The sequence below is a fragment of the Phoca vitulina genome, unplaced genomic scaffold (assembly GCF_004348235.1).
Source record: "Phoca vitulina isolate PV1807 unplaced genomic scaffold, GSC_HSeal_1.0 scaffold6, whole genome shotgun sequence".
Lineage (NCBI taxonomy): Eukaryota > Metazoa > Chordata > Mammalia > Carnivora > Phocidae > Phoca > Phoca vitulina.
In genome coordinates this window covers 47,516,495-47,528,903 of record NW_022589709.1, presented here as the reverse complement: position 1 = coordinate 47,528,903, position 12,409 = coordinate 47,516,495, and the positions used below count along the sequence as shown (strand labels likewise).

General features: G+C 43.7%; 1 protein-coding gene across 4 annotated transcripts in view; it reads left to right on the top strand.

Annotated features, from left to right (window-relative positions):
• The first annotated feature begins 7,625 nt into the window (after positions 1-7,625).
• RASGRF2 (Ras protein specific guanine nucleotide releasing factor 2) overlaps positions 7,626-12,409 on the top strand; it is a 235,850-nt gene continuing 231,066 nt past the window's right edge. For 3 of the 4 annotated variants that reach the window (XM_032404088.1, XM_032404086.1, XM_032404085.1), the window contains exon 1: positions 7,840-8,632. In XM_032404088.1, the coding sequence (XP_032259979.1) occupies positions 8,345-8,632 (288 nt within the window). In that variant the 5' untranslated portion in view covers positions 7,840-8,344. Of the gene's footprint in view, positions 7,687-7,839; positions 8,633-12,409 lie in introns of those variants that run through there. The other variant, XM_032404089.1, reaches the window with a different exon arrangement.

The window sequence follows — 12,409 nt, the reverse complement described above, 5'->3', positions numbered from 1 at the left end:
TATGTTTATAATAGTTGTTTCAGTGTCCTGGTCTACTAATTTTGTCATTTGTGTCATTTCTGGCTCTGCTCTTACTGTTTGCATATTCTCCTTCTTATGAGCCACATTTGCCTGCTTCTCTGCCATTTTTGGTTAGATGCCAGATATTGTGAATTTTACCTTTTGTGCTCGTTGTTCTTGTTTGTTATATTCCCTTAAGTATTTCCTACTTTGTTCTGGAAACTAGTTAAGTAAATTGAGAATGTTTGATCCATGGGAGACTTGCTTTTAAGCTTTTTTAGGTAGGCCCAGAACAGCTTTTAGTGTAGGCTAATATGGCTCACCCATCAGAGTACTCTCCTTCATACATTCTGCCTTCTGAGAAGTGGTGTTAAGCGCTGGGGATTTTTCCTCCTCCTTCTTTCTGGGGGTTATTTTTCTGGCCTTAGTCATATTCTCACATGACAAGAGCTAGTCGGAACTCAGCTAAATACTGGAGGGGACTTTTGCAGATTCAGAGCTCTCTCTTTGAGCAGCTGTCTCCTGCTCAGCATTTTGTCCAGTGTATTCTAGCCACTGCTTCTCTGAACTCTGAGTCTTGTCTCTTCAAGTCAGTGAGGCCCCTAGGCCTTCTTTGGGTTCTCACTCACAATGCTGCAGCCTGGCTACTCTCTTTAGGCTGCAAACTGAGGCACTTATAGGGCTCATCTTATTTGCTTCCTTCATCCAAGAATCACAGTCCTTTACTGCCTATTGTCCCACGTCTGGAAACCACCGTTTTGGTTTGGGTACATTTTGTCCTATTATTTAGTTGTTTAAGGCAAGAAGTAGAAGTTCTGTCTTTGTTCTTGAGAAGTTATTTGACAGTTGCTCACAGATGAGGAAGAGTTAATGTTGCTGAGATTTCTACAAAGTAAACTTTTTTTTTGGTAGAAACTTTAGCCCTCATGTCGGAGAGACCGTAAAGGAGCTGGACCAGGCTCGGCGGGCACTGGAGTATTGATGTCCTACCTACCTGACACCCAACACCACAGACAGTTTATATTGACTCTAAGTCCCATTAGAGTCTTAAAGCAAGTCTTTGGGCTAGGACATGTGTTTTCTACTAATGAGAACAAATCTTCCTTCCACAAGATCATCCGGAGAGGAGGTTGATGCTATGACAAGAAATGACAACTGGAGAGGAAAAGCTTGGATTGAAGGGAAGAAGAAGCTCTTTCTGAAGCAGGGAACTCCTGAGTTAGTCTCTATGTTAACATGTGCATTCTCTGTTTTCTCCCCCACAGTTCTCTGTTGTTTTGAGAGAAGTTAAAGAAAGGACCTATTCCATGCTTACAATGGATTGGCAAAGGTGGGTGGTGCTTCCCCTGCCAATCTCCATTCCCGTTGGCCAGAATTGCAGGAAGGAGACTGATTCTAGCTTCAAGGGGATAATAGACAAAGGCTGGCAACCCCGTGAGGAGGATGGAGGAGGACACCATGTGCAGACCTCTCTGTGAACCTTCAGAGTGGCCTCCTAGCAATAGTAAGGAAACATTTTGAGATGGCAGAGTTTCTACAGTCAACCAGATGGGGGCATGGAAGCATGATAGGTAGTCTAAATATTAATGGACCGGTTCCTTATTTACCATCTCTGACTGTTAGTGCCTAGATAGTCTCACACACACACACACACACACTGCTAGGTAAACTGACCCAGGTACATACTGCTGGGTAAACTGACCCAGTGCACAGGGATATCCTTTAGGTTGACTGAAGTCAAAATGCCTTCCCCAATACACAAAACACACACACATAGACACTCAGATATGCAAGCCAAAGGTTTTCTTTCTTTCTTTTTTTTTTTTAAGATTTATTTAAGAGAGAGTGTGCTCGCATATGCGTGCATGGGTGCGAGAGCGGGGGGCGGTGTGTGGGGTTGGGGAGGGGGAGAATGGCAGAGGAAGAGAATCTCAAGGAGACTCCCTACTAAGTGCAGATCCTGTCACAGGCTTGATCTCATGACCCTGAGATCATGACCTGAGCCGAAATCAAGAGTCAGATACTTAACCAACTGAGCTACCTAGGAACCTCCAAATCAGTTTTATTTCTATATAACTATCACTGAACAACCAGAAAATAAATCAAAACATATCATTTATTATTTGTTGTGGACTGAATGCTTGTGCCCCCCCCAGAATTCATGTGTTGAAATCTAACCCCCAATGTGATGGTATTTGGAGGTGGGGCTTTTGGGAGGTAATTGGGTTGTGGGTGTGCAGCCCTCATGAATGGGATTTGTGTCCTTATAAGGTGATAAAGGGACCAGAGCTCATTCTCTCCCTCTCTCTCTCTCTGCCATGTGAGGATACAAAAAGTCAGTCATCTGTAATTGGGAAGAGGGCTCTCACCCAACCATGCTAGCACCATGATGTTGGACTTCTAGCCTCCACAACTGTGAGAAATAAATTTTTGTTGTTCATAAACCACCCAGTTTATGGTATTTTGCTACAGCAGCCTCAGCTAAGACACTTGCATCAAAAAAATATGAAATGCTTAGAGATAAATTAGATAAGAGTTGTGCAAGACCCATACACTGAAAACTACAAAATACTGCTGACAAAACTTAAAGAAAACCTAAACAAATGGAGGGATAGACCATGTTCATGAATCAGAGGGCTCAATATTGTTAAGATAATAGTTCATCCCAAATTGACCTATAGATTCAACCCAGTCCCCATGTAATTCCAACAAGACTTTTTTTTTGTAGAAATATATAAGCTGAATCTAAAATTTATATAGAATTGCAAAAGATTTATAATAGCCAAAACAATTTTGAAAAGAACCAAGGGGAAAATCATAAACGACTTGATTTTAAATTTTTAGAAAGTTAAAATAATCAAGACTGTGTGATATTGGTATAAAGACATACATCAATGTAAATTTGTATATATATAAAGATATACATCAAAGGAACAGAATAGAGTCCAGAAATAGACTCACATATGTATAGCCAATTGATTTTTAACAAGGATGCCAAGGCAATTCCACAGGGAAAGAATAATCTTTTAAACAAATGGTGCTAGGAGAGTTGGATAGCCATGTGCAAAAATATGAACCGCAACTCAGTATCCCACACCACTGGATTATAGGGCTAAATGTAAGAGCTAACACCAGAAAAATTCTAAAAGAAAACACAAGAGAAAATCTTAATGTCCTTGGGTTAATCCAAAAGACAACCCAAATGTTCATCAACATGAAAATGGAGAAACAAATGTGGTGTATTCATACAGTACTATTATTAAAATACTGTTTAGCAATGAAAAGGAACAAACTATTGATACACTCATCAAAATAGATGAATCTCAAAATCATTATACTGAGTGAAAGATGCCAGACCAAAAGAGTACATACTGTATCCGTCCATTTATATAAGCTTTTAGGAAAAGCAAACTGACTCACAGTCACTTAGTGGACCAGTGGTTGCCTGGGTGGAGGGGGTGGAGGGCAAGGAGAGGTAGGAGGAAAAGGATTTCAATGAGCAATGAGGTAGAAATGTTTGCGGTATTGATTGTGGCCATAGTTTCATGGAGATACAAATATGTCAAATCTTATCAAATAGTATTCTTTAAATATGTGCAGTTACTGGTAAGTCAATTACACCACAATAAGCCTGTTTTTAAAAAGTACAAAGAACAGTCTGTAGTATAGTGCAGTTTAAATCCAAGCAGAAGTGTACCAGTCAGGGCCATTAACACTAGATGTTGTAACAAGAAACCTGGTATCTCAGCAGCTTAACACCACAAAAGTTTCTGTTTTGCTTATGTTACAATGTCACCTGGGTCATACAGCTCCTGGCAGCTCGCAGCCAGCAGTGACTCCAGGACCTTGGCTCCTTCTGTCTTACAGCCTTGCTGACTTCAAGATGCTGTCTCTCTTCTTACCAAGGATAAGAAGAAAGAGCAGAGATGAGCATGACCAGACCTACAAGGAGGTGCCCATCACACGTGCCCACATCCCTGAGGCCAAAACCGAGTTACACAGCAGGCAAATAGAGTTTTCTCCCTGCTAGGAAGAAGGAGCAGTGCTTTCATCGACACAGCTTGCCAGCTTCTGCCAGAAGAAAAATATCAGAGTAGTTGTGCACACAATAATGGGTATTACAAAAGCATATTGAATTTCGGAGCCAAAATACTTGCATTCAGATCCCTTCAGTTTTCTCCCAGAATGAAAGGGTATCTATTTGCTTTATATTTCTGAACTGCTTTAAAGCACCTATTCCAGGAGTTCTCATAAAGGAACAGTTTCTGCACCTAGAGAGAACCCAAGGCTCTCAGCTCCTAGGAGACAGAAAATTGGTATAGTTTTCAAATCGCTCCCACAGCCTCCCCCACTCCTTTTCTACTTCTGCCCGCAAAGTATGCAGCTTGTGCCCTCCGCCATCTGCGACAGCAACGACAGCGCAGCTAGCCGGATGTTAGAGCCACCAAGAAATGTGCTCAGGGTCTTTTGTGCAATGCAGCCAGATAAAGGGATTCCTTGCCTAAGCAGCCAGTTAGCCTCACTGTATGACCATTTGGACAGGCAGTGGCAGTGACAAGATGTGGATTCAAGGGCGTATACCACCAGTCATGTGACCCTGACAAGGTCACTCCCTCTTTCCTCACTTAGCTTCTGGGACAGCCCACTCTCCAGGTCCTCCCTCCCTCCCTGCTGTCCTCCTCCTCCTAACCTCTGAATGGTAGTTTGCTCCCAGGGCCCTCTCCTGGAGTGCCATCTCATGTATGATCCCAGGGATTTTGAAAAGCTATAGAATATGCTCTACTTTTGTAGAATCAGCTCTCCAGCCCCCCCACACCCCCCACCCTAATAGTTTTGGACACTCAGATAAAATTTCTCCTCCCTCCCTCCCTCCCTTTTTTGTCAAATTATGTGGATAACTTCTCCCTCTACAAGTTGTCATTAGGTTCCAGAAATGGCAGTTCATTGCTGCTTTTTTTCTCTTAACTTGCTTAGAAAAAGGCAAAAAAGACCCTTTCACTGTTATCAGTGAGAAATGCTTTGTTGCCCTTGAGAATCAACTGAAACTGACCCTTTCAGGAAAGAGTCCATGAAATGCAAGAGGGAAAAACAATGAATTCACAGAAGAGCTTGCTCCCACCCACTTGGAACATAGTCCCTTTAGCCAACCTGTTTGATCAGCTGGGGAAAAGGCACCCTCATTTACCTAACCTCCTGGCCCTTTGTGTTTCAAGATGGCACCAGTCCAGAGAAGCAGTTTCCATATGAATGAAGGAGGATAAAGGCCCACCAGTGCCCATCACACCCCACAGGATATGGCTTCTCTAGATTGTCCAGGAATTTGTTTTTTCCGTACAGCTTTGCAAAATGATCTAATATTTGCAAATGTGTGCGCCCTTTCACAATTCAGTGAGCAAATACTATATTAATTTAGGAAATAGTTATGAATCACTTGTGTGCCAGCTGCATATAAGCTCTCTCACTGGGTGCTTCAGGGATTAGCGATACAGCCCCATCTTGGAGAAGCAGACAGTCAAGTGAGAAACACCTAAACATTAAATCATGTTCTTAATAGACTGAGCACACCGGAACAGAGGTACTGTCTTTCGTCTGTGTCTTCTGCATCACCTAAGTATCATGTTGAGGACATGAACAGGGGATCAAATCCATAGTTCTCCCAGTGAATTTCCATAATTAAAACCAACAATGATTACCAGCCAAACTTCAGAGGAAGCCAGAGCTCCCTTCTGTCACTGTCAGGGGCCATATGACAGCCACAACATCTTACATGGTAGGAAGTGATGACAGACAAGAGGCTGAGAAGAATACTTCATGTGGTTCAAATCAAAAGGACATTTGAGTAGAGAGAAAGGATAAATCAGCACTGAAATTAGCCTCCACACCAGACATTGCTTATTAGGGAAAGAATGTTTCACATCTGAAAGAAACACACACACACACACACACACACAAGTGGCTAGAAGGTTTGAATACTCATCGCAAAATTGTTTTTGTATTGAATTCACACCCTTAATGGTTTCCGCTCAAAACTGGAGCGCATCAAATACACAGGTGTCAACTCACTTATGGTTCTCAGAGCTGGGACCGGACCACAGAGAAGGAAATAAAAGGCCTCCTGAGGCAATTGCCATCTCCTCTGCATTTAGAATCTGGCTCCAAACCTTGTCCACATTTACTTATTGTCTCTGTACTTGTATCTGCTCTAAGTAAGAATGCAAGCTCCCGGCTGGGTTAAACCCAAATTAGCATAGCACTGTCCCTAAGACTACAAATGTGTAAAGAGGAATGACCACTGTTCTCACACTATAATTTCAAATTTCAAATGGCAATTCCTCTGTTATATAATTTTTAATAGTGAAAGTGTTTTGTTTTTGTTTTTGGGTAAGATGGAAAAAACACTCAGCTGCTCAGTGAGGCAGAGATAAAATATTCTGCAAAAACAGCACTGATGGAATAGGCAGAACCCCTGGGCCATCAATTTATGAACACACAACTTGTGGTACAAGACAGGTGTATTGTTGCAGATTGGTGGTCCAGAAAAGGATTTTATTTTATTTAAAAAAAAATTAACAATAAACACTTCATGGCAAACCATTTTTATGATAAGTGACTAAAGGGAATGAAAAGCCTATAGAGTCGAGTCAAATCCTGGTGCTCCCTGGGGCTTTCACTAGCTTTCTCCTGCAGCTCCTGGGCACATTTTTTTCTTTTCCACTTACATTTTATAACAGGGGTCTCGGTTTTCTGGTCGTACTTGTGAGATTTGTTAATCAAATCAATCGAGTACTACCTGGGGTATCTAGTGCATCTACGACAGCGTGGCCTCTGGGGACGTTCTGTCAGGGGCAGCAAGTCTCCCTAGTTTGGGTATTTTTTTCTCGTTGAAAACTCTGTGCTTAACATTTCGTTTTGTTCATTTTAGTCCTGAGAAATCACAGTCGTTGAGAGGGAACCAACAGCATCTGGGAACAGGGGGTTGCACTCATTAACCTTCTCCCCCGGTTTAAGTACAACAGTGCAAGTACAAGTGGAAAAGTCAGGGTTGTCCGGTATGCAAAGCCACCCTGTGACCCCACCTACTGCCATGGAAATGCACCGATGGATGAGTGTGAGTGTGTGGATGTGGCAGGTGAGATGTGAGTTTGTGTGAATGGGTTTGTGAAGGTGGATGAATTTGTATGAATGTATATTTGTATGTAAGTGCTTGTATACAAGTATGTGTATGTTTGTGTAAATTTTTTTGAATGAATGTGTTTGCTTCTGTATGTTCATTGTGTTTGGGTATGTTTTTTTGTGTGTCAGTGTGTGTATTACTGTGAATGTATGAGTATAAATGTGTATGTGTGTGTATTTATGTGTAATTGGCATGAGTGTGTATGTTGAGTGTATGTGTCTAGTGTGTGTGAGTTTGGGTGACTGTGTGTATGAGTATCGTTTGTGTCTGTTAATGTGTGTAGGTGAGCGTATAAGTGTGTGCACGTGTGTAGTTGCCTAAGTGTGTAATTGTATATGACTTTGTATTTTTGTGTGAAGTACTCATGTGGTTGTATTTGTACATGAGTGCAAATTTTGTGTGTATAAGTATTCTGTGTGTATGCGTGTGAACGTCGTGGGAGTGTGTAATTGTGAAAATGCGAGCACTGTGTGGCGACTGTGCGCGCTGGGTCAGCGTGCATTTGTGTGCATGTGAGTATATATATTGGTCTGTGCGTGCGGGCGCGCGTGTGAGCCGGTGAGCGCTGCCGCCGCGCGCCTGCACCTCCCGGCTTTCCGCCCCATCGCGGCGCGGGAGCAGGGGCGGCAGCCGGCCGGCCGGGCGGGCGAGGGTGGGACGCGCGCGCCGGGGTGAGCCGACTGCGCCGCCGTCACCGCCGCCGCGCCGACTTTGCCCTTTAAATCGGTCTCCAAGCCGATTACAGCTGATCTCCCACGTGACGTTTTACCTTCTGTCTCCCGGAGCGAGTTGCCCGAGGGGCAGTCCTCCTCGGGCTGCCGCGCGTCGCGCCGCCCCAGCCCGCCGCGGGGCTCCGGCTCCCGCAACTTTGGGCGAAGCAGCGGCGGGTCGGGGCGCCCTCTCGGGGCCACTTTCCACGCGGGCGTCGGGGGCTCCCCGGGCTTCGCTCGGCCGGGAGGGCGGCGGTCGCGGCCGAGAACTTGCCCTGGCCGCAGCCAAGCGCCCCCTCGGACCCGCGCGGCGCCGCGCCCCGAAGGCCGGCGGGGTGCCCTGCGCGCTGCGTCAGACAAGGGGGCGCCCTTCGCCAGCCGGGACCCGAGCGGGCGCGCCCTGGGGCGAGCCGGCTTGGAGATGGCTGCGAGGCACGGGTGAGCCCCCCGCGCCCTCACCATGCAGAAGAGCGTGCGCTACAACGAGGGGCACGCCCTGTACCTGGCCTTCCTGGCCCGCAAGGAGGGCACCAAACGCGGCTTCCTGAGCAAGAAGGCAGCCGAGGCGAGTCGCTGGCACGAGAAGTGGTTCGCTCTCTACCAGAATGTGCTCTTCTACTTCGAGGGCGAGCAGAGCGGCCGCCCGGCGGGCATGTACCTCCTGGAGGGCTGCAGCTGCGAGCGGGCGCCCGCGCCGCCCAGGGCCGGGGTCGGGCAAGGCGGCGCCCGGGACGCGCTGGACAAGCAGGTACCGTGCGCCCTCCTTCCTCGGTCTCCCTCCCTGCGGCCGCGGCACACTCCCTCTTCTTCTAACCCTCGAGGTCTAGGGCTCGACCGAACGCGGGAACCGTACTCCGAGATCCAAGGTTCCCCCGCGGTGTCAGGGGCAGGACATCTCCACGCGCCGCCGTGTCTCCATCCCCCCTCTCCCTCATCTCCATGTAATCACTTGGAACCGAGGCTCCGCTTTATTTCTTTCGCGACCCTGAAAGCGGTCGGGTCTTTTCAGTTTCATGGCTAACCATCCAGTTCTTATCTAGACCTAGTTCGGAAGGATTTAGTGTGGTGACGTGTGTTGACACCTGTTGGGTTTAGATTAGCACGACGGAACTAACTTATTTGGAAAAGTTTGGTTTCTCCCTTACCCGGCTGGTGCGTGTGGGGTTTTTAAATTCTGCGTGCACATGTTTGATCGCTGGCTGTGCAAGGAACAAGCGGGGGCTCCCAGGAAGGACAGGCACTTTCTGTTGGCGATTTTCAGTGTTTTGTGGTTTATGTCGGTTTACCTTGCTCACATTTGACCTGCTGGGTCTAATTATGGAGGTAAATATGTATGCATTTCTCTCAGGATTAGTCTTTGGTAGCCGCATTCCTGCTATGTTTAAACCTGTGGGCATTTTTAAAGAACGCTTCTCTGTACTTTTAAATGAATGCTTTGAAAATAAATGTGACCTTTTTATCCTGGGTCATAATTTTATTAGTTTTGCTGTGTATGCATTCGGGGAGGAAAAAACAAACCCTCTAGATTTAGTAACTCCTGCCCCCCCCCCATTCCTGCAAATGCGGGAAATTTATATTTTTTTTCCAATCACCGTTGGGTTATTAAAGTTAGAGCAGACTAATTTTATGCTCCCAAATGTTCTCACTTCGCTTCTAGATCTCCACCTTGAAGAAAAGAGGCTGATTGTATTTGCTGTGGCATAAAATGTTTCGCATCTGAATTTCCCCTGCAAGTCAGACCAAACAGCTTCTCTTGCAAGAGCGTGGCTGTGGGAGGCGCTGGCGCTGGGATGATGAATAAGATGCCTACATAACCCCTGGGGCTCATAAAACAATGTGTAAAATTAAGAGGAGTTCAAACTAGATCAACCAGAAGTTTTGTTTTGTTTTGTTTTTTCCACTTTGGTTTCACTATAAATCATTAACAGACTTAATTGATTAAACTTGTTATATTGCACATAAATCTGATAATTTAAAAAATACACCCTTTGGTTTTTGAGGGCATGTTGAGGGTTATTTGAAAAACTGATTTTCAATTTTGTAGATATAGATACTGAAAATATAAGTTTAAATTTCAAGTCATGCATTTTAAAATTTAAGAGCACAAAAAGGGTGTTGAGGAAGCAGATTTTTTTCAGTATCTATTTTTTTTTCTATTGGTGAGGTTGTTTTTTTTAAAGGTATGTGTTCCAAGGCCCCCCAGGAGCCAAAACTAATGAATTCTTAAGTGTTATTATGTGTAAAAGCAAATAGGTACTTTAAATTACCCTGGATATATATCATTGACTTAATCCCAAATTATTCTTTCTCCTATTTATACTAATATCAGGAGATAACCTTCTTTTCTTTCTTTCTTCCTTCCTTCCTTCCTTCCTTCCTTCCTTCCTTCCTTCCTTCCTTCCTTCCTTCCTTCCTTCCTCCCTACCTCCCTCCCTTCCTTCCTACCTTCCTTCCTTCCTTCCTTTCTTTCTTAGCTGGGGGTGTGAAGATGTTACTTGCTGCAACTTACCTAGCTGTCTGACCAGTTAACATGAAAACCTACATTTTTCTACTTGGAAGTTATCTGGGCTCTCCTCTTCAGGACAGTTTTCTTTACATCACACTTTAAGACATAAATGTAACCCTCCAATAGTGTGACTTTTATGCCACTTTCTAATGGAAGTCCTAAACAGGTCATCCTAGGGAAAAAAAAAAAATTTGTTTGCCATGCAAGTTATGAGTATTTCTCACTCATTTGGTACATCTTTAAGAGGATAGAAATTGGAACCTTTGCTGTACGTAGAAAAACTGAGATATAAAGAATAAGCATTTCAAAATGGATTAGGAATCGGATTGGGAAATCTGTCAAATTTTGTTTTCTGTTAGGCATGCTTCTGTGACTTACGTTAGTTTAGCAGATTGATGCTTTTCTCTAGCCTGCCTGTCTGGATGTGTCTGAAGAATTAAGAAAAAAACTGCAAAGATAAGAAACAAGAAGCAGCTTCTACCTTAAACCTATAGTTTATGCAGTTGGTTCCCTTTCAGTTCATTTGTGTTCCTATGTGCTCACATTTTCTCAAGTACCTAGACTTGAAACTGGCAAAGTTGAGGCACTGAGCAGGGACCATCTTAAGGTGGTCCTGTTTGAGTAAATATCTCTCTCAACCACGTAAACACAGTTGAAGGTTAGGGCTTGAAACAGGATTTAGGGAGGCAGAGTGGGTTTCCTCCACCATGTTGCTGTGACTTAAGTACACAAATCTCTTAACAGTCTATTTTTTCTGTGAATGAAATCCGTTTCTTAATATTTAAAAATTAAGAGTTTGGCTGAGAGGGTTTCAAGTTGCCTTCCAATAATGACATCTCCTGTTTCTAATGTTGTAACAGCAGTGTGAGCTTTTGCTGTGTAGAGAATGTGACAGACTGTTTCACAAGATATAAAGTTTACCAGTCTCTGTAATAACTACTGAATCTGAGAAGCTAAACACAAGCAGGTGATCAAAGTGGACATTCTAATAAATCAGTTAGGTTAGCAGATGTGCAAACCAATAGGAACATCATTGCTAGAGGAGGAGACATTCTTATTTACACTGGAGTGTGATGTAATGCTGTTGACAGTTATAGTTAATGTAATTTTTGCTCTAAAATGCCTCCAATCATTGTTGTCAGTTTAAACGCTACTTATCCTTCAAATAATTCTTAAATTCTGATTGTGTTTTTCGTAAGTTATATAATAAGAGGAAAACACTCATTGGTTTGTTTCTTCTAAATAATTCGAAGTAAGTCGGTTGACAAAAGAAAAATTAAGTTTTTTTTTTTTTTTAAACCACTGTTAAAGTGGTTTTTAAAAACTGTTTCCAGTTAAGAAAAAAGAAAGGTGTTTTTCACTTTCCAAGTGTGCCTGGGTTAAAGGAATATTTGCATTGCTCCATTTTTTCAAGAATGTCCCAAGGATTTCACTTTGGTAGGTCCTTGGTTGATGGCAAGGCTCTCAGATCAAGTTTCCATAGCGGCTACTTTTTGGGTACTTTTAGTTATGGTGATAGAATCAAAATGAGTTCCGCTAAAAATTTTTCAAGTAGTGTTCCTTTTCTTGAACCTGTGTGTTGGTGGTACTTTCTAAAGAAATCTATGTTTATGTGAAATGAAAAACTTACTTTTCATTCTAGGTAAAAGTGTTCAAGGGGAATGGGAATTTGGGTTTAATAAGTACCTTCCGTGTGCCAGGCTCTGTGTAATCCTCCATTTATCACATCTAATTTGAACTTCCCTTCAGCTCTTAGAAATTGCTAGTACTTTTTTCATTTATACCTATGCTAACACTGAGACTGAAAGCGTTCTAGGGAGATGGAGATGATCAAAGTCCAACTCCAGGTATGAAGATTGAATAACGTTGACGAGTGCCTTAGGAAGGATCTACTTAAGTTGATTGAGCTTCAAGAAATTTAAAATCTGAGGGGCGCCTGGGTGGCTCAGTCAGTTAAGCGTCCTGGGATCGAGCCCCGCATCGGGCTCCCTGCTCAGCAGGGAGTCGGCTTCTCCCTCT